Here is a 21,775-nt window from a genome sequence, read left to right on the forward strand (position 1 = left end):
TCAATCACCCTGCTGGTTCTTCTGTCAATAGTAATTGCGCCATCAATGAAGAATTTGTCAACATAAATTGACACATGATCTTCATTTTAAGTAAGCAAAGACTTTTTCAACTTTTGAGCTGTGGCCTTTTCTGCACATATCCCCTTGATAATGTTCTTTTTAAAACATCTCAAATGCTGGGTATTATAAAGTAGAATTCATGACATGTACAGAGCTATCTCAATTCAAAGTAATCATGGAATGACTTCAAAGTGGTCTATAATGTTTTTAAGTAGTCTTCAACTGAATTGGTTGTGGTTGTGGTTACTTTCATGGCTGCTCTAAAAGATTGTTTGTACAGTATTAAGTTACAAAATCAAAACCTTTTACTATTCCTTCTTTCATTTAATCTTGGTCAAGTTGTCACCTATTCTGACAAAGATTGAGAACTCACTGACTGGTGCAGTCATCTTTTCATGGAGCATTTGATTTCGATAACGTACTTTGGTACTCCTCTTTAAATGATTAACCTGTCTATCATTTCGTCTAGTTACAACCTATTCTGAAAATTCCCCTTGACAGCAGCATTCTGAGCTTTGATTTACCTGCACAGTTCACCATCAGGTACTGTAACATTAGAAATAGATAAATGCTTCCATCTCATGTAAGGGCAGATCTCGGGTGACTGATCCAAGCAAATTTCCAGGAGCCTTATTATGTTTGAGCCAAAATCTCAGCCAGAAAATTCCAGTACTGTACATAAGATAACAACATTTTTGCTTTACATCAGTCAAGTGTTTTGTCTAAGTCTTATTAAGCAATTAAATGTGGTATATGGGATAAGCAAAAGTAAATCAGTACACTAGCACAAAATACTGAGATTGGGAGATTAAACAACAGATCAACAGTTAAAAACATTGAATGGAGTGAAATAATTAATTTCCTGTCTACACAGGAAAGGCAAAGGAAGTTTGTCAACTATTGTGTGGAACTTAGACAGTAACAACAGGTCTGAAGAGGTCAATAAGTTGGTTGATTAATTGTACAGTTTAATCCGATTGTAATGTCTGCAGTGGTGGGAGTTGTACTCCACTTAGTTTGCAGAGACTGACTTAGGGAGGGGAGTTGATAAAATATTGCCCTGGCTTTTGTGGTCATTGGTGAAGGGGCTTGCTGCTGACTTTAAAGAAACCCTCACTGAGAGAGCTAGCAATCTCTGCGACGAGAACTTTCATTCTTGGCGTTGAATTACTTCAAACACTCTTACTAATGGGCATTGCCAGTGGGGGCTGTGGAATGATGCCATCCAGCTGTAAAAACACTCCATTGCATTGAGGAATTCTCTCAAAAGCCCAATTCCACCTGATTGGAAACCCTGTTAAAAGTTAAATTGTTGCTCAATGATAATATGAGGAGAAGTCCTGCATCATATCCACTGACTTCACTGTCAGTTCTGGGATGTTTACAGCTTAGTCTGTGGTGGAGCAGTGAACAGGAGACCCCAACTTCAGAATTTCTGCATTGCTTACTTTCATGCATTAAATTCTGACCCTGTGGTCAGTTTCAGAGTGCGATGACAGTAAAAGTTATCAGTTTGCCACTGGCAAAGTCTGGGATATTGATTAATAGAATTTCGAAGTGTCCCACTAACAGATTCATTTTGAAGTATGGTCTGTTGTTTCATAGACCTATTCATGAATATGTCAGTCCCATAAAGAACAATTAAATGAATGATCATGAGTCTGAAAGCCCATAACTATCTATCTGGCCAAAAGGGTGAAACCATTGGATGAAGCTGAAACAAGGAATAACCTTAAGTCTTTAGTTTTGGCGAAAATGGTAAACATTCATCCTCCCTACCACTACTCCTGACTAATGTATGCCACCACATTGAAAGATTTTAACAAGAGCATGTAGACAGTGCTGAATAGACTGATAGCATTCTTGTGTAACAAGTGAAAAAGGCTCACTGATGTGGTTATACACTTAACATAAGGAAAATATTTACGGAAGAACTTAAATTTTCAAAAGTCATTTTGGTGAAAGCTATGGGATAAGATATTAGTAATGACAAAAATGATCATGGTATCGCTACCTCAATGGTTGAATCATCTTCAATTTCTCTGCTATTACATTAAACAATTCAATTTCGTGCTCATCCATCGTTACAATTACAGTAGAATGGGTAATCCTTGGCAGGTCAAACTATAATGTCCTCCAATGATCCATGACAGGTGCCTTACTCCATATTTCCAACAACCCATGATTTTTCTGGAGCTGATCATCATCTTTCCCTTCCTGTTTTGATTCCATGATTCTGACAGTGTCATTTTGTTTTCAGGGGCCTGCAATAATAAAGAACCATAATGTGTATGGTTTTTATGATCAGACTCTAGGTGAGCCTACCCAGTTTGTTACCATTGCAGACAAGACAACACAAATCATTCAACTCCAGGCTGAGGGGCATAAAGTGACTCCTGTTGGTGATCCACCTGTACCCGTGGTTAGTTGCAACAAGGTTAATTTGAAAAGGGTCCCTTCTCTTGTGAATACAGACCCAATTTAACATATTTTAAAAGGAGCCTGTTTATCTAGACTTGAATTAATCAAAAAGCGTGAGTTTACTAATTACTAAACATGAGAAGACGTAACACATGCACAGAGCAGAAATAAGGGATGAGTCCAATTTTAAAAAAAATCATTCTCTGAATTGTTTGTGAAGAGTAATTATGAGAATATTGTGGCCATTATTGAGTGGCACCAGTAGCATTAACATTAGCCACTACGCAGTCAAGATAAAGGTTCTTTATTTGTAGATTGATCAAAATTCCTTTGTCCTGATTCCTTTGGATTGACTGGCAGCACTTAAAATGAGAGAGTTTCTTTTCTCTGTTTTACCTGTGTTGCAGGGGTGTTTAAAATGGCTGTTCTCCAAAGCAGTGGCCCTCATAGTACTTTAGTACACAAATAAAGAAGTGCAGTCAATAACACACACTGACTTTTTGTTGCAGTCAGTTTTTAACCCCTTTTTCATACATTCCTGGAGATTAAGCAGACATCTCTGCAAGAGGTGGCTTTCTGCTTAGAGGTATAGTTGGTCCCCTTGACGTCTCTTCTTCTTAAGTCTCTTCCTGTCTGACATTGCCCTGACTCTTTACAGATGCAATATTCCATTGATCTCACATAGACTTTGCCAGTTATTGAATTTATATTTGCAATTTTTCTTTTCCTGCAGCAGTTCTAATGTTTTTTAAAGCATATTTTGGAATTAAAATTAAAACTTTTTTAAAAATACTTTGGGGATTCTGATCCTTCATGATAACAATATATTTCTCTTCCCTTCCAACCCATCCATCAAAAACAACAACATTTACAACAAGGGTTCGAGGCTAGGAATTTGTCAGCAAGTAACTAACCACTTGACTCCCACTAGAAATTGGGGCCAAGTCAGGAGTGTGAAGGAATAATGTCCACTTGTCTGGATGAGTGCAGATGCCATAACACTTAAGAGGCACAAGAGCCCATTTTAATTGTCACCCCATTCACCAGCTTCAACACTCAATTCTTCCACTGCTGAGATACCGTGGCAGGTGTGTCTACCATTTACAAATGCACTATAGCAACTCGCCAAGGCTTCTCTGACAAGATCTTACAAATCTGTGGCCTCTACTACCCAGAGGAACAAGGCAGCCGACCCATGGAAATCTGCCATGTGCAAATTGCTATCTGCATGCTTTTCTCCGAGTTGTATTCCATCTTGTTTTGGAGTCATATTGTCAATCATTTACTGCTACCATGTCAAATCCTGAAACGTCATCTGTATCAAAGCTATGGCTGTACCTGCACTACATGGACTACAGCGGTTCAAGAAAGAGTGGCTCTCCATAAGATTCTCAAGATTAATTAGGCATGGGTAACAAATGCTGGCCTTTCCAGCCATGCTCAGATCCCATGATGAATACAAAAAAAGGGGTTCAGGAGGGACAGTCTACTGGAGATCAGCATGGAAGATTACTGCCTTCTGCATTTTACTGATAAGGTGGTCAAAATAAAAACTTTGCCAAGAGCATGTGCTGAAAAGCTCTTCATTATTCTCAGCCAACTCCCTTTTTTTAAGGAAAGCTTTTGGAGACTGGGAAGACATGAAGTCAAAACTATATGCATTTTGTGTGTATTAACTGTATTTTCTTAAACCAATAAAAAGAAAGGTTTGTATTTATATAGAAGCATTCAAAACCACAACCCAAAACAGTTTACAGCCATGGAGGAATTTTTGAATGATAGTTACTGTTAGGAAACATTAGTCAATTTGAGCACAGCAAGATCCTATAAATAGTGCTTTAAATGTCCAGATAATCAGTTGGTGATTTCAGTGATTAAATATTGGACAGGATGCCAGGGAGAACTCTCATGTTCTAATTTGAATGTGCTGTGAGATATTTTGTGTCCATCTGAGAAGGCAGCCAAAGCCTCATTTTAACCTTTCATCCAAAAGGTGGTACTTTTGATAATGTAGCACTCCCTTAGTGCTGCAGAGTATAATACTAGGTAATGGGATAACTTTCTGCAGTAAGGGTTGAACCAAATAACTTTCTACTCTGGTGGAGCAAATACTTCCATTGAGCCAAAGTCGTCATCTTGATGGTCATTGTTACAGCACACAATGTGTAACCCAGCTCAGGGCTCTCAAATCTGTGGCTGATGCCACTACTGTGAGTCTTGATTGGAAATGTTTGAGCTAACATGATATTGCATGAAAACACCGTTAAAAGATGACTTGGTATTCTACATGAAATTACTTGGTTAAAGGACCAAGATTGGCAGCATTCTCTCAGGCAGAATGCAGGTGAAACCTAGGTTAGTTGGATTTTCACACTAATGTACACACTGCTAAAGTCCATCCAGGGACTTGATATTAAACAGTATTCATTCCCCTAAAGGAACAGTCCAAGCATTTTTTTGGGAGACAAACAGTCATGTTCAGATGGTGTCAACACACTCAAAAATCCTTTTGTTCATCTCTGAGGAATGACATATTCTACAATAGGTCATCTGCTGCACCTCCTTTTAATGCATAATGGTGATATTTTAATTCTTGTTTTAATAGTTGTCATGGGGTCGTGTAGCCGGGGTGGGAGTGGGGTGATAATATAATTGGAGATGTCAATGTGCTGTATTTAAAACCTGTATTCATCAGATTTAGACCTTACTGGACGCATGCAATGCTCACCCTGAGGAGATGATGGATCAATTACATCGAAAGCTAACAACTGCATCGGTTTGCATTCCTGTGAGTACAAATGTAATATTATGGAATTCCATACAGCTAGCTTAACAATAGTTGCAGTGTGGTTATTTAAGGGTTAAGCTAATGTATCTGATTCAGTTTCAATAGGATATGCCAACTTAAGACAACAGAGTACTGATTAGAATCTAGCCACAGGCCACTGCAAGTATAGAGACTGATAACCATCACTCACCATGGGTCGTCTCTGTCTACTGACAGTATGCTGCAGTTTCTGTAAAATGCTATACCATTTTTCAGGTGCAACAATGCCAGTAGGGTGGCATCAGCTCTTGCTGGGACCCGTCCCTTATCATCGCCGTTATCAAACACCCAAATATGATTGCGTGATTTGGACTAGTTTCTGCCATGTGCTACCTTTTTAAGTCAGGGCAACATGAAACATGCCACTCGAGGTAAGGGAATTTGTGGAGATGAGAATTTAGGGTGCATTATTAAGAAAACTTTATATGCCGTACCTTAATTGAGAGTTGAATCCAGATTTTCTCTGGATTAAAATTGAAATGACCAAATTCTGGAATCCATTAAAGTTGTGCTAAAACAACCTAATCAGTTAAGCATTATGGCAGGTGATTGAATTTACCTGTTGAGGGTAATGTAGCTCCTAAAGTAATAGAATATTACAGTTATAACAGATCCAATGAGAATATCTCCCTACTGTAATAGAGCTTTACTGCTTAAGCAAATCTGGTAACATCGCTTATCACCTCTAAGTGTTAGTTCTGTAGAATGACAGCTAATAGAATATTGCCAACGCAATAAACCTATAATGGTAACAAGCTCCTCTAATGCCTCATCACTATTACAGCTCCTGCAATGGTAAAGGTCTAGCCAGTATAACAGTTACTGTCACAGTATATTTGAAACTACCTCTAAATCTGCAGTTATATTGGGAAATCATACTGAATTTGAATCAGTCTTATGAAATTGTATTCAATTCATAGTATTTATATATGTGATTAACTTGAATTTGTTATTTGTCAAGAATGAGTTTTAAATGACCACTCCTGTATTTATATTACTACACCCATATGCAAGGTAAGTGTGATTAAATTACCAGTCCCATTTGACTCTGTGAAATTTCTGCTCTTGATCATGTCAGTGTGAAGAAGACACGCTTAAGAGAAAGAAAATTGGCGGGAAAGTCATCTGCAAGCTCCTGTCAAACACTTTTAAATAGCAAGTTTTGAAATTAGTAGATTCTTCATAAAAGGTTACATTCCTTCCCCACAGCTGCTTCTGGTGAGGGGCCTTCAGGGACCAGGAGCACAAAGAAATAGATTTAAAAATTGGCTGGGGTGGGGGGAGGGGGGGTGTAGGGGTTGGAATGGATATGGATTTATCCTTCTAGCTACTATTCCTGTGCCATAAAACTGTATTAAATTACCAACAAATCACCATTCATTAGCATTAAATTGTTAACTCATTCAGACAGGCTACCATGATGGTTGATGAGGGAAGACAGAAATTGACACTATTGTTATAAATGGGTGCTGTTCTGAGGTTGAGGTTAAGAGAAATTTTATGGGCTGCAGTAGAGGAATCTTCACTTTATATCTGATCCTTGATATGCTGAGGTGGGAGTGAATGACGTTGATCACGATAACATAAAGTAGAAAAATGACTAATTAGCTAACTAGGCTAATTAGCATAAAAGTCACCAATCTCTCCAAAATGGTTCCCCATCTGGTTATGCACTGAGTTTTTTTTTGCTGCAACAAATCATTTGAAATTTGTAGTGGGTCTACAATCCTGTTTTGCAACTGACTTCAGAAGGAGTATCTGGAGATCGGACATTTGCTTTGAATAAAGACCAATAATTAAACCTCATGCTATAACTGGTGTGATGATACTGCACATTTGCTAAATAAAACTTCTATTTGTAGTCCAAATTCAGATTCATTATGTGCTACTTTCCAAAGAAAAATCGATAGCTGATGTGATGATGGTGCTGTCTGATGTTCAGCTGACCAGTGTATGGGTGAATATCTGCATCAATGGTTTTGTGGTTATGTGTGCAGCCTGGCCTCAAAGGGATCCTTCCTTGCTCTGCAGCATATGGTCTCAAACTGATTGATCGGTAATGCATTTATTAAGAAATCTAATATCCAATTAGGCCTCACTCAGATTTTCCTTCTCCAACATTAAAGCACAATAAAGCAAGAGAACATATTGTAGACTCAGAGACTGTGTGCACTGTCATTCCCGGTCGACATTGTGTTGTGACATTAACCATCTCCCACAAGGAAAAAGTTGCTGTCTCATGTCTTCTTATAAAAGTCTCTCCTCTCACCTTAAAAATGTGCCCCCTTGTTTTGAAATCCTCCATCCTTGGAAAAAGACACCTACCATAACCCTATCTGTACAGATTATGATTGTATAAACTTCTATAAGATTACCTCTCAACCACTATTACAAATTAAACCTGTAAGTTTATATTTTTGTAAAGAGTAATTCTTAAATCCCAAATAATATGTGGTATCTTAATTAATTGTCATTTCTATTGTAGCTAATACACATTTATTTTCAAAAGATACTTAGTACACTAATACAAGAGAAGGTGGATTCCTGTCTACTAAGTTTAACTCAAAACTGAGAAGAAAGTGATTGATTTTAGGTTGACAGAAAAATAATCTCTTTCTGTTCAATCTCCCTCCTGCTCTCAAGTTCACTTCCCCTCATCTCCTTTGTTTTGACATATAACCTGAGCTCATTGTCTCACTTAGTGTTACCTTGCCTGAGAAGCCATTCTTTACATGAAATAATGGTCAATGAGTATTCAAAGGTTATTCCACCTCAGCAGACGTCCTGGCTAAGCGTGATCTCTCCTTACCTCGATCTCTCACACGTCTGAGCAAACACACACACGCAAGTACATACGCACACACAAATAATCATTATAATAGATCCTTGGATGACACTGTTTTATAAAAACACACATCTATAGATTAGCTCATCCCAACACTATGCATTCTTATAAAAGCAAAATACTTTGCATGCTGGAGATCAGAAATAAAAACAAAGGGCTGGAAACTCAGCAGGTCTGGCAGCCTCTGTGGAGAGAAACAGTTAATGTTACAAGTTCCCATGACTCTTCAGAACTGTATATTTTTACTTAAGTTTAATTTGTCAAAATATAATCCAGCAATGATGCTGGAAAATTCCTGTCCCAACATAATAAAATGCTGCAATGTCCCAAAATGTTTCTTCGGCTTTGAACGTAGAAACTTCATTACTTTAAGTTCTCACTTTCCAGCCAGATATTAATATATTGTTTAACACCAATGACTTCCTACTTTAACAGCCATTTAATGCAATGGTAAGTGACAGGGAGGCAATATGTCTGTGTGTGTTTTAAATTATAAGTGATTACAAATAATTCTTTCCAGAAGCATTTCACGATCTTGAAGCAAAATAAACGCGTCCCCTCCTTCGAAATTGCCCATTGTTTTAGTTTCTTCGCTGAACAGTGAATGATAAAAAAAGGGAAACCCCTTGTTGGGGGTGAGTCGCAGGGTACGCTGCCCCCTCAAGCCACCTTCCACACAGGAATGGTATGGATTTATCAAGCCCTCTGCTGCAAGCCCCTATTTCTCCCTGTTTGAACTGACTGACCATCTCGGTGACTTTAACCCCTGCGTGGGCTTTGACATTTTGCAGCTTACACCGACAAGGGGGTGTGGGTTTTGGGGGGAGGTAAGCCCATAGTGTCGCTGAGAAATTCGGATTTGAGAGAAACAAGACAAACTGGCGCTGACTAATGTGGGAATGTGGCCGCGGGAATGTAAAATATCCCCGGTGTGAATAGTCTGCACCGCGGGCGTACAATATAATCTCAGTGGCCCTTCAATAGTGGGACATGTCGCCGCTCGCTAATTGGAGAGAGTCGCTCCGCGGGGCTGACCCCGTTTGAACTTTTCAGAAAGAAATCGCCAGTTGATTTGGATCTCTGTTTAAAGCGGGCTTTTGAATGGCTCGTTCAAGTTCCCATTTTAGAGGTGACGGCGAAGACTGTGTTTTTTTGTAAAAATAATTAATATGTTCACTTCCAAAATGTGTAAATTAGCTATAAAACATTGAACTTGTACTACCAATGCTCCGACCCTAATCCGAGTTTTAAATTCACTTTCTGGTCTGATCCTTCACTGACTGCGAAAGTCCCACTCAGGATTTTTTTCTTTGCCGGAATTGTGCATTTTCTAATGGCCGGGCGACATGATCCTGTCTTTATCGATCCATTGATTGCACATGGTCCTGTCCTGACCTCCTGATCCCAAAGAAGCCGTTTCCATGGAGACTGGAAGTCCTCCTCCAGCCTTTTTTTTCTCTCTCCAGCAGGAATGTCTTTGGGGCAGCAACTGATTGTAAATTCCTGCAGAGACTGGAAGCATTGCGTATGTCTCCCTCCTCCTCCTCCTCCCTTATTTTAAATTTTTTTGGATTCAGTGTAAGATTCAGAGACTCAATCTCTCCATCTCTGACTCTTCCTTTTTTTTCTCTCGTGTGTGTCTGTCTGTCTCTCTTACCCCCTCCCCTCACCTCCAACCACCCCCCTCCCCTTCCCTCCCCTCTCCTCCCTCCAGACCTTGTGCTCAAGCAATGAGTAGGACACCGCAGAGGGCGATCTGACTGAAGTGGGAGGCACCGACCGAGGTTCTTTTCAGCTCCATCAGGACCTTCAAGAGGCAAAAGAGAGGAGGGGGGGGGGGGGAAAATCGCCCTCTCAGCCCTTCTTAGAAAGAGTCATCTGAAAATGCAGAGCAGAATGGGGGCTGCCTGTCTATCCGGCTGCTACTGTTTGCTACTCATTCTCCTTAACGCACTCACCACCGCGGGAAGCAAGGCTAACCAAGGTAAGGAATCCTTAAGGAGCTTTCTTCTTATTCCGCCAACCCCACCTCCCTCCCATCCCCTTCGTTTTAAATATGTATTTTCTCCTTCAGTTCAACCTTTTTTGAGTTTCAGATCATGAAATGACGGGGCTCAGAGGGTTCTGAATGTGTAAGTGATTTGTCTGTTTGGTGTGTTTAAATAAGATCAACAATTCTACTGAGGGGTAGAGAAAAGAAAGGGCAAAATTGAGCTGGATTGTGTTTTTTTTTGCCATTTGGGTCCAATTTAAGGACAATTTGTGAGTAATTTTTAAATGTTTAAGTGACCCAGGTTAATACCTCATTTATATACCTGGAAACAGACTGACACAATCTTTGAAGTGTTTGAACTGTGGTTTCTATTCTCTGCACTCCTCATTAAAAGCACTATCCTTCAAGCATGACATGTTCAGGATATCTTCTTTCTCACTGCAGTTTGATAAAAGTTTGCCATCCTCTGTATATTTTAGAAAGTTGAATGGCCAAAGTTATAGATGTAGGTCCACACATCACTAGAACACGGACACATAAATTATTTAATGAGTTCTTGATACGCTTTGATAATTGTACATTTAGGGCAAACTGCTCACAAAAGAAGCTACAACACTAGAATTAGAACAGTATCTAGGATATTTGCATGGTGAGCATCATATGCACTTTGCTGTTGCATGAATTCGGCATTTAGTATTCTTCACACATTTTTAAATAGGACCAGAGAGGTGCGATTAATTGCTTTATAATTGGCTCATTGTCTTGTAAACTGTTAGCCAGTAGAAAATAAAATAATCAATTGGCATGTCACAGATCCAGCCAGCACAGACATGGTACAATACTTACAAATACGCACTCAAATCTGGCTTTTCAGATCCTGTTTTACTTGTGTCTGCTGACATTGTAACAATAGCAAAACAAACAGTGCAATGTGTTTTTAGTCTTTAGTTTATTAGCTGGCCGATTGACATATGTATTTGCTGAAAAATGTAATCTGAACAAGCTGGGACTTATTCAGTATGATGTTGACACATTACTGTGCAAAGTGCTGAGTGAACATTTAACCAAGAATTTGTACCACTTTGAGCACAGTTTAACATAACTGAATATATGGTTGTTACATTAGATTGAGTGAGTGGAATTGATAGCTGGGCTATGAATAGCCAACAAAGCATTGTAAAAAGCTATGGCATGTTAAGTGAGAACAACACGAGATGTTTGAATAATTCCAAATAGGTGGATGGTAAATTGCTGGAAAGCTTCTATTCTAGTCAGAAGATAGTGCTTATGGTTCCTTTACATGCTGACAGCAATCTTGGTTCCTCATCCAAGCCATCATTTATCACGTATAAACTTAACAAGTACATGCCAGTAACTATTTCACTCTGAGGGGCATCATATTGCAAACCAATCCAATCCTTATCCAAAATTTACAAATGTCCAGCTTTCAACAGTAGTCATTGCACAGTGATTAAGAAGAGGCTCGCTGGCTAATTTTTCTTTTTCCCTAACCCAAAGGCACTGAGGTCAATTCTGGTGCCATGGCTGCTGCCTAGCCATGATAAACTAAAATGGCACAGACCAGAAATTGAACTTGGACTTTCCAGGTCTGTATAGATCAGCACCACTCTGGGGTGTGTCTCCTATTGAATTGTCACAAAGAGCTAATGTGTTTTTTTTAAACCATATTGTATACCATTTTTAATCACTTGTTTCTGTCTCATGATGCAGCATCCTTGCAGGTATAAATGTGTCTTCATGTTTCTGATGAACTAAATGTTTATTTATTTAACAAAAACTGGTGGAGGCAGTGTTCGCTGGGACCTTCAAACAGAATTAAGTAAATTTAGTTCAACTCTGTTAAAATCTGACTTGACTTGTAATGTGAGACTGGGGCTTTTAATTGGTTGCCGTTTATTGATTGCAAGCATTGAATAAGTGTGGCACTGCACATTGTGTGCAATGCTATTACATATAACACAGCAAGTCAAGAATGAAATCTTCTGGATTTAAAAAAAGACTATTTGATTGCTTCATGAGAATTTCACAACAACTGTTAGAAATTCACTCAAGTAAAATGATCTTGTAGCCTGTTTCAGAATTTTAACCAGTTCAGTCTTGAGTTCTGACATTCTTGGTGTAGAACAAAAGATGTTTCCCATTATAGGCACTTTGCATGTGTAAGCGAGACACCTCTCATTAAATGAATGGGTTGTAGGTCATCCACACTTACTTAATAACTGGCAGGGGTGTTGGTGGTGGGATTGCTGGTGCAGTGATATAGAGGCTTCTGACAGTGAAATTAGTGTACTGGCTGTTTGAAATCAGTTCTTAATTTTCAAGATTCATTGTGCTCAAAGTATAAAATTGACAATGTCTTGAGTGCTTCGATTTATAAGGTTTCAAATCATCTGGTTTAACAAATTGTCCCTGCTCATTTGTGAATATTTTCTGCAAGGAGTGATTAATGCAATTTCAGAGATGCAGTTGTTTTTTAAATACTGTTTGATGAATAGCAGTAAAGAGTTTGGTCCAATGCCTGAATTCTTTCTAGTTTTCATTATATTGCTTGTAAGCATATGAAACAATTCTGTTTTCATGTATAAGTATGAAACTTTGGAATTTTAGCTGTGTTTTTTCTTAATCCTTTGCTTCATCTCAGATTAACGAGTATGAAGAGTGTCTGCATGCAATCACTTTAATTTCTTGTAGATTCTCCCAGGGCTTTCTTAGAGGAATATGTTCAAGATTGGATTTGGTTCCATGAGTGACAGTAACACTGCGATACTTGATCTAAGAGACAACGTTTTCATGTGTAAACCTGGACAGGATATTGGCTGTGACAGCAGTGGGGTGCTGTGGGTGTGGTAGTTGGTTCATCACAAATGAGCTCCCTCCCAATGTATCTAACAATAGTTACTGGATAATAATCAGAAATAGAAACACAGAATTATTTTCTTCTCCTCCATTGTTCCTTTTTTTACAAGCTCAGGGTGCCAACAATGGTTGTAATGTGCTGATTGCTTCTCTCAGGTATCTGAAATCTCAGTACTCGCAGGAGACTGAAGTGGTGACTTGTTAGGTTATGCACTGCAATGGCCGCTGCGTTCACACAGAGACACTGGAGTACCCTTTATTTACATTTCTAATATGTTGTATAATAAGGGATGTAGAGCAAAGATTATATAAACACAAACAATTTTGATACTACTTTACACAAGCAATTTGAGTGCAGCTGTCTCGAAATGACATGTTATGTCATAATGCCTCTGATTGTCAGTGCTGTGGGAATCACCCTGCATATATTACACGGCAGATGGGATAAGTACAGCTATGAAGTTTTAAAGCATGATTTAAAACCTTGTTCATGGGCAGTGTCACCATATTTACTGCACCATCAGCCTTGACAGCTGAATGATCCCACTGCATGGTTTTGCTGAATTTCTATATGTAATATGCTGATTTACCCTTGTACTGCATGCGACCCAATTTATAAAAACATTGTCAGTTCAGTGTATGAACTGATCCTATTCAAAAGTAATACGAGCTTGGTACAATTGCTGTCTGTGGCTATGTCACTCACTGGCTGCTGACAGAAAATGATTAAATTCTTGACTGGAGTGAAAGTGCCCAACATAAACTCCACGTGTATTTAGAAAAGGCTCCACCTGGCTCAAGTGGGGCATTAACACTGGCATGGACCTGTTGGGCCAAGTGTCCTGCTTTTGTGTTGTCTAATTCTATACCAAATATTATAAGAAATGGTAATGGTTGTAGAGTGTTTTTAAAATACTGCTGGATGTCTCGAGTGTGGATAACAGCACTTCCAGCCTATGTGTCTCCTTGACTTTACAGAGTGTAGGGGTCTGCTGCAGGTTTGAGATGAGAATAAAGCTGGGAAAATTAGAAAATGGTAGAAAGGCCTTTATTTATTAATGTGTCCAAGATGGAATTTGATCAGCTGACAACAGTAAGTGTAATGCAGTACATTTATGATTTGATGAAGGGACAGTAATCCTCTCCCGAAAGGAGAGGTTTGTGGTGAACAAGAGTATGGGGAAAATTAGTTAATTAAGGATCACAGATGGGGATTACTATTTGCTGTCTTCAAAGGGGAGAGTCGACTGGCATCCAGATTTTTTTTTTGTTGCCTTTGTTTCTGAGAGTGGAAGTGCCATTATTCAAAGCCACAGTAAATCCTATTGTGCACTAACAGGCAGCCAAATTAGTGCTACTTATGCAAAGGTTTCTCTAAAATGATGCACAGTGGGGCATAAATAGCAGGTTAAGGGGCATTTTCCACAATGCTCAAGAGATTGTTGGGAAGCTTGAAATTCTGAAACAGCTGGTTTCCAAAAAAAAAGCTCAAAGTTTATTGTGGGGTAAGTTTTCTAGGGATTTCTGCATTGCATTGATTTACTTAGATGTTTAGAATGATTTTAGAGCTTTTGGCAGAGCTGTTCCGAGATTTCAGACTTTCTTTCCAGTATGGCAACAATGCTTGTTTAGATCAAGACTGCTGGAATTTGAAATATTCTTCAAGCTCAAAAGTTGCATTTTTTTACCCTGTCACCCTCACTCCCACCCCCTCAACACCACTGCTGTTCTCTGGTTCCCCTGAGGATGAGATTCTGTCCCTTCCCCTTTCTTGGTCCTCTTCTGTCACATGCCCTGACTAAGATAAGTGCAATGGGTTCCCAGCTAAAGTAGTTAATACTCTGCTGATTAACACCTTTTGACAAGAAGAGCTGGGCGTGTAACTGGTTAGGAATGGGATTGAGGGTTATAAAGATAAATGGAAGATACGGATATTTGAGTTGTGTGGGGAACACGATGGTGGCTGACTGTAGGATGTGTCGTGGCAAAGGGAGGCAAATGGTCATGGATGAGTAATGTTGTGCTAGACTGTGCTGGGAAGTTTCATTAGAATGACATTTGGGAAGGGGGCAGGGACACGTTTGCACAATCTTTCTGCAGAAGATTAAACAGGTTGCATTGACAACTTGCTGAAGTAAAATAAAATCAACAAAAAAACACATACACACTGCAAATGCTGAAAACCTGAAACAAGAACAGAAATGTCCAGCCACTTGGTCATACTTGCAGAGAGGGACAGACAGGTTAACAGATCAAGTAGAAGCCTTCTTCAAAACTGAAAAAAAAAATTAATAGAGCAACTTGTACAACTTCAGCAAAAGGGGCCAGGCCATGAAGGACTGAATGGCTTTTAACTCTGTGGCTTCTTATGCACGGGACATTCTTCCCTTGTCTGATGTACTTTGGCTTTGAATTTATTTTGTCAGGAGAATTATGTCATAAATTTAGACCTTTCCATTTTATTTTATTCCACTCCAACATTATTTCTGTTATTATTTTAACCTTTTGTGTAACTTAGAAAGAACTTGTGAGAATCACAGAAGGTAAGGACCATGTATTATTATCTGACTGACCTAGGGACTTGGCTCTGCTTAAAATATGAAGCATCACACAGGTGTGTTCTGATCTGACTACCTTGTGGCAGTTCAAACACAGTGAAAATAATTAAAAACAAACTTTCAGTGAATTTTGCCTTTTCCCTGTTTAGTTGTCCAATGGTCACGTGTTATTAAGGAGTAAATTGATGCGACTTTGTTCAGAATTTTGGTGCATTTTTCTAAGCTGTAAAATTTTTTTAAAAAGAGTTTTGGTGTTTTAGATGAGATTTTAAAATGACATTTATGACTGCATGTTGTTTGAAAATTGGTCAACTCAATTTACCTCAATGTGATCAAAAATTGCCCTGAATATTATCTGGCATCATGACCCTTTAGGTTCCAGTACTGAAAAGTTTTTAAAAAACAAAATTATACTTTTGTCCCTGCTGGAGTGATCAAATTCTTTTGTTCTTTCAATTGTGTATCCTATCTAAGAATGACCATTGGCCCATCTCTTTGCCAACTCTCTGTCAATCATTTTGCCTCATCAGTCTTTTTACTTCTTTGCAAATTCTAAGTGCCCAACTTTTCAACATGCATTCTGTGTGCCCTTCAGTATATCTCCTCCCGGCTCACTATCCTCAACTTCCACAGTTGTAACTGTCCTTTGATACTCGTGGGCTGCTACATTGACAAACGTTGTCATTGTTCCTCCTGGCTCCAGCGAGGGCTTTGGCTTGAGCAGAGTTATTGGGCATCAGACCCTCTACCAGTGAGGCTTTGCATATCTGGAGCTATCTCCCTGATGGATGAATGCATTGCATACCATTGGTGCTGAGTCATAGAGATCACCAAAGGTTTGACTCTTGGCATGCTTTAAGGTTTTAATCTCGCTGGTGGCCTGAGCATTCCTGTACAAGGATGAGGTTATGTAGACAATCGATCAGAGTTCCCTTTCTTCATTGCTCCTCTGTGACCTGGTTAGAGATGTAGTTTGTCATAATCCTGAACATTTGAATTTATTTGGTTTGACTCCAACTGTCCTAAGCACTCTGCATGCCATCACCACCACCACCACCCCTCCACCGTGTCCTGAAACCACCAAAACCCAGCCAGGGAGTGTACGCTGAACTTCAAACTGATGTTTATGCATTGCAGTTTATTTTTAAAGTATGAAATTAATGATTGTGACTTGGTATTCTGCATTTTTGAAGAGAGACATTATGGTGTATCCTAATCAGAGAATTCTAATGGTTTTGCTAACCGTTTTTTAAACATAATGATGATAGATGGCAATAGCATCAACATTTGTGTTCAAAATTATGAAGGATTGTCATAGAATAGTCAGGGAGAAACTGTTTCCGCAGGCAGAAAGTTCAGTTGTCAAAGGATGTAGTTCGAAGATAACTGGCCAATGGATTGACGGTGAGATGAGAAATGTTTCAGTTATTATGATCTAGAATACACTGGCTAGAAGCCTGGTGGGAGGAGATTCGAAAGTAACTTTCCTAAGGAGATTGGATTAAATATGAAACAAAAATATCTGCAAGGCTGTGCTGCAAAAGCAGAGGAGTGTCTCTGATTTGGATAGGTCTTTCAAAGAAACAGCACATGCAGAATGGGCAGAATGACCTCTTTTCTGTGCTGGTTTATTGGATGAATTTCACAAGCATCTTTTTTTTTTGGCTATTGTAATTTTATCAGCTGTTTACCAATTTGCATTTTTGCACTTGGCTTGTGAAAGCTAATGGAGGGAAGCACAATTTGATTAGTTTAAGTGACAGTGAAAAATAAAACTCCAATACTTGATGGGATTAATGTTTGTTGTTGCATCCTGGTCAGTGATCAGCACAGTGTATTGTCCATCCTTCAGAGAGCCCACCATTTATTTGTCACCCTTTACAAAACCCAGCCCATTTTCCTTCCTTTGAAGTCCACTCTGAGTGATGAGAACATCTACTGTTAGTGGGCAGTTTAGCCCATCATGTCTCTGCCACATAATTGAAGTCCCTCATGTCAGGAATCATTCTTGTAAGTCTTTTCGGCACTCTTTCTAATACCTTGTTAAGGTCCAGTGGCCAGGACTGGACACAACAGGCCTATGTTTTGGGTGCCAATGCAGCAGTGGATGGGTGATTTAAAAAAAAAACAAGACCTGGACAGTGTGCCCAATGTATGCCTGTTTCCTGTAACTGTTTTTGCTGTTGCCGATGTTGTTCAAGGGATCTAACTTGGGAAGGTAGCCAATTACTATGTTACCGAGCTTGAAGAAGGGACATTTGAGATTTTGGAGGAGGCTGAGCGGTTGCATGCAGGATCAGGGATGGATCAGGTGCATGGAGGTGGCAACATATACCACGGTATTAGTTAAGCCCACAAGAAAACATGGTTGAAGGGTCATGGCAAATGGTGCACAGGTGCCATTGGGTATGGAGAGGTCGAGATGAGAATGGTCAGGGTGATTGGGAAAAGCAGGGATTATCACAGTTCTCTGCCACCATAATAGGAAGGAGTTAGACTTCTAGACGTTATTGTGAGGCCAGTGGAGTATAAGGAAGGTGGCAGCTGGTAATGGGAACATGATTCTCAGAGCTTGATAGAGGCAGTGAGGAACAGCCTCCTCCACAGAGTATACAGAGCCCTTGTCAAGCGGAGGACATTGTCAGTGACAATGTACTTGTTACAGTGGGGCATGCATACAATTCCAAACAGATGGGGCTTCACAGCTACGGAGAGCAATAGGATTTGTCTCCATGGCTGATTCCCCAATGTACAGCTACAATCATTGATTGCACCCATTTGCCAATTGAAGCCTCAAGTGACCAGCCAGTGAGATTCATTAACAGGGAGAGCTTCAACTCCTTCAACTGATTTATGACCACAACAAAATCTTCCTCCCAAGCAGTCTCCAATACTCCAGTTTTTCTTTCTAACTAACTATGTGCGTGGACTACAAGAGTTATGTATCACAGCCATTGTGTTCACCTAAAATGTTTTCTTATTTTCCATTGGTATCTTGACCAATAAAAAGGCAAGGCATCAAAACTGGACACATACCTGGTCAGCTATTCATTGCATCACTTTAGTGACACTCCAGTTTCTAAATCTCACGCACTGGTTTCTGCAACTATCTTGTAATGGTGACACTGGGTGCTGCCATTTCTCATTGCACGGGTACATCAGTCACTGCAGAAATATAGCTGGATGTGAGAGCTACATAATACAGGGCTGAATCTCACCCAAAATTGATTCAGTGTCATTGTTGGTGAGTTCCATGGAGGGTTTCTTTCTGCAAGGCAGTGTGTGTCTTCTTGCTCTATTTTCCCAAACTCACCTCTTATTCCCAATGCACCTTACCCCAATGTCACTCTAGTCATTATTCTCCCATTCACTGTTGGTGTTAATACTGGCCATTGCTGGGATAGCCCAGAATCCCTTGCTCTCACACCATCTTTGATGTACAGCCATACACCCAGTCAGGCGTTGGCAGCCCAGAGTTGCCCTTTACTGTGTTTTGTGGTGGGAGAGAAACCATAAGCCACCTCTTCCCCTGGCACAGAGGTGGCACAGCTGATACGTCAATACATACAGCTGTGCACCAAGCTACACAGCTCACCCTTTGCCCCACTTCCTCAATGTCATGCCCAGTATAGTCCAGCACCTTTATTGTTCAATGTGTGACCATCACATAACCGGAAAACCTTCAGATACGGCCAAGTATTCACTTTTATTCAACTACAGCAGAAATGAACAAAAAAGAAACTCAAATAAACTGAAGCTACATTTGCTTCTGGGACTAGAGAGGGATTGTTTGCTTTCAAGCACCAACATATTTATAGTCAATGAATGATCATTGGAAATCTACTGGATCCGGATGTCAGTTAAGGCCCGTCTGGCTTGTTGTGCTTGATGCTGCAGTGCTCCATCATGAAGGTGATGTTTCTGTTGCTCAGTGTCTTCTTCCTCCTCCTCTTGAAGAGTGCTGATGTTCTCCCAGCTCTTCGGCATCCATCACATATCCTGTTTCTCTGCCCCAGTTGTGCAGAGCACACAGCAAGCTAGGATTATCCAGCACACTGTCTACAGAGTGCACTGCAAGGCCCCTCCAGACTGAGCCAAGCCTCGGTAGCCAGCTTCAGGAGGCTTATTGTCTGCTGCACCATGACTTGGTTGAAGAATGGCCAGCATTGTCTTCACACTGTGCCTTAGTCAGGAGGTTGCAGAATGGAGTCATGGTTACAGAGTTAGTCCTGGTCTCCTAGTAATCATCCAGCCCCTGAAGCGTAGCAGGAACATGAGAGTTCTCAGTGGCAGCTCCCAGGGTATCTGACACCAGACTTGTAGAAAGCAGTACCAAGATTCACCGATCACTTCTACTTTGGAGTGGAACTCTATCCGTTGATTAACGTAGCTGTGTTATGAAATGACCCTCTCGGTGCTCGGTGTGTACAGTGTATAATTCCCTGCCCCTGGGGCTGGGGGGAGGAAAAGCTGGTTAAGGTATTGAAACAGCTTGTCAAGGCTGCAGCACTGACCTCCTCATGTAGAAACGAGATAAAGTGGTACGATCTGGCACAAATTGCATGGCTTGTGACACATTGTTAGGTTTGAGAATTGAGAGATCCCATATAGTGGCTATTTGGAAGGAGCCAATTGCATAAACACTTTTAGAGCAGCTGTCATCTTGACAGACACTGCATGTGAGGACAGTAAAACATACAGATTCCACCTACTGTGGGTGTGGTCACGGCCATTTTACATTTGCAGTGCCCGGTTGTGTGTTGGTTGACTACGGAAGGCATTGCAGGTTGCCCTTGGAACAGTGAATCTCAGGCTCAGCCTGGTAAGTACCACCACCCTCAAACCTCCTGTCCCTATATTCCTGGCAGTCTCTGGCCAGCCCATGAGGACCTATTCTCTACAGGCTACCACATAATATCTAGAACTATGTTCTGTAGCTCTCATCATTACCGCCTCAGCCCTGGCCCTACAGTTTAGGTCACACCTTCCAACATGCTCCTCACTCACTCACCTCATCAAGGCCATTGTTGTGGTGACGACTGACAACCTCCTTACTCAAAATCCCACTTCCTGTCCTGCAATGTCATCTACCCCCTCCCCCTCCCACCTTCATATGTCGAATTTCACAATTCTTACCCACTATGTATCCTCGATTTGTTGCACCTAATCCCCAGCATTGAGTTTCCCAATTCCTGAACACAGCAGTGCCCCCCTGATGACTTCCCCCCCCCCCCCCCCCCCACCTTGGCTCCCATTCAGCTGACCCCCCACCCTCTCCTAGTGACTTTGTTAGACACCATGACTGAGAAATGACCAGACCGGGGATTGGGCAGCTCCCTGGCTGACTTGCAGCTAACCCCCTGACTGGTTACTCTGCACCCGCAGAATGATAGTGGCCCAATGCCCACTCCCTGTAGTGATACACATCCCCTGACCATGTCAACTGGACTTGTCCAAGGCCCTCCACTGAGAACAGACAAAGCCCTTGACTTACTTTACCAGGTTGCCTCCCTTTGCATGAGGACTCCTCCCCTTAGAGAATACCATTTGGTTTTGACATGATATGGTGGATTTGCCATGTAAGCTACTGGCGCATGGTGTAGGTGTGAGATTATGACAGTGTGCTGGATCATAGCAAGAGGTCTGCCCCTTTACTTGATCACTGCTGACAACCATGAGAAATTGTGTGGCTTTGTGTCTGTGGGCAACTCGGATGGTTTGTGAGCATTAATACTCTGGCTGAGGGCAACGCACCAACATTTAATGGAAAGCAGTATGGTTTTGAGCATCAAGGTAGTTGCAAAGTGAGTGAGCGCTAAGACAGACAACGAGTAACTATGGGATGCAGCCGGGTCTAATCCATGAGCTGGGGACCTGCCTCTGTATGCAAAGTGTCGTGGTAGCAGCATTATGGAAAATGCCAACGTATAGGATTGTATTGGAAGGAGCTTGAGGATGTGCTCTGGTGAGACTGGTATGTATACGATGCCAAGGTCCATATGCTGGGATTGTGCGTCGTTGCCGTCCGTGGAGTGTGTCCTGAAATGTGGGTGTTTGGTGTTCAAGATGGAAGCCTGAAGGAGGAAGCAGCGAGCTGGAATCGCCAAGCAACCACGCTCTAACGTTTATGCTGGGAATTGTCATCGCCTAGTTTCTGCCTGGTGGATGGAAGACTATATATCAATGAAATAACA

The 21,775-nt window shown here is 40.7% G+C and overlaps 1 protein-coding gene across 4 annotated transcripts in view; it reads left to right on the top strand.

Annotated features, from left to right (window-relative positions):
- Positions 1–21,775, top strand: part of scube3 (signal peptide, CUB domain, EGF-like 3) — a 345,848-nt gene that overhangs the window by 12,787 nt on the left and 311,286 nt on the right. For 2 of the 4 annotated variants that reach the window (XM_048612197.1, XM_048612200.1), the window contains exons 2-3: positions 5,177–5,269; positions 9,868–10,137. In XM_048612197.1, the coding sequence (XP_048468154.1) occupies positions 10,038–10,137 (100 nt within the window). In that variant the 5' untranslated portion in view covers positions 5,177–5,269; positions 9,868–10,037. Of the gene's footprint in view, positions 1–5,176; positions 5,270–9,608; positions 9,679–9,828; positions 10,138–21,775 lie in introns of those variants that run through there. The other 2 variants (XM_048612198.1, XM_048612199.1) reach the window with 2 other exon arrangements.

The sequence above is a fragment of the Rhincodon typus genome, chromosome 25, assembly GCF_021869965.1.
Source record: "Rhincodon typus isolate 14 chromosome 25, sRhiTyp1.1, whole genome shotgun sequence".
Lineage (NCBI taxonomy): Eukaryota > Metazoa > Chordata > Chondrichthyes > Orectolobiformes > Rhincodontidae > Rhincodon > Rhincodon typus.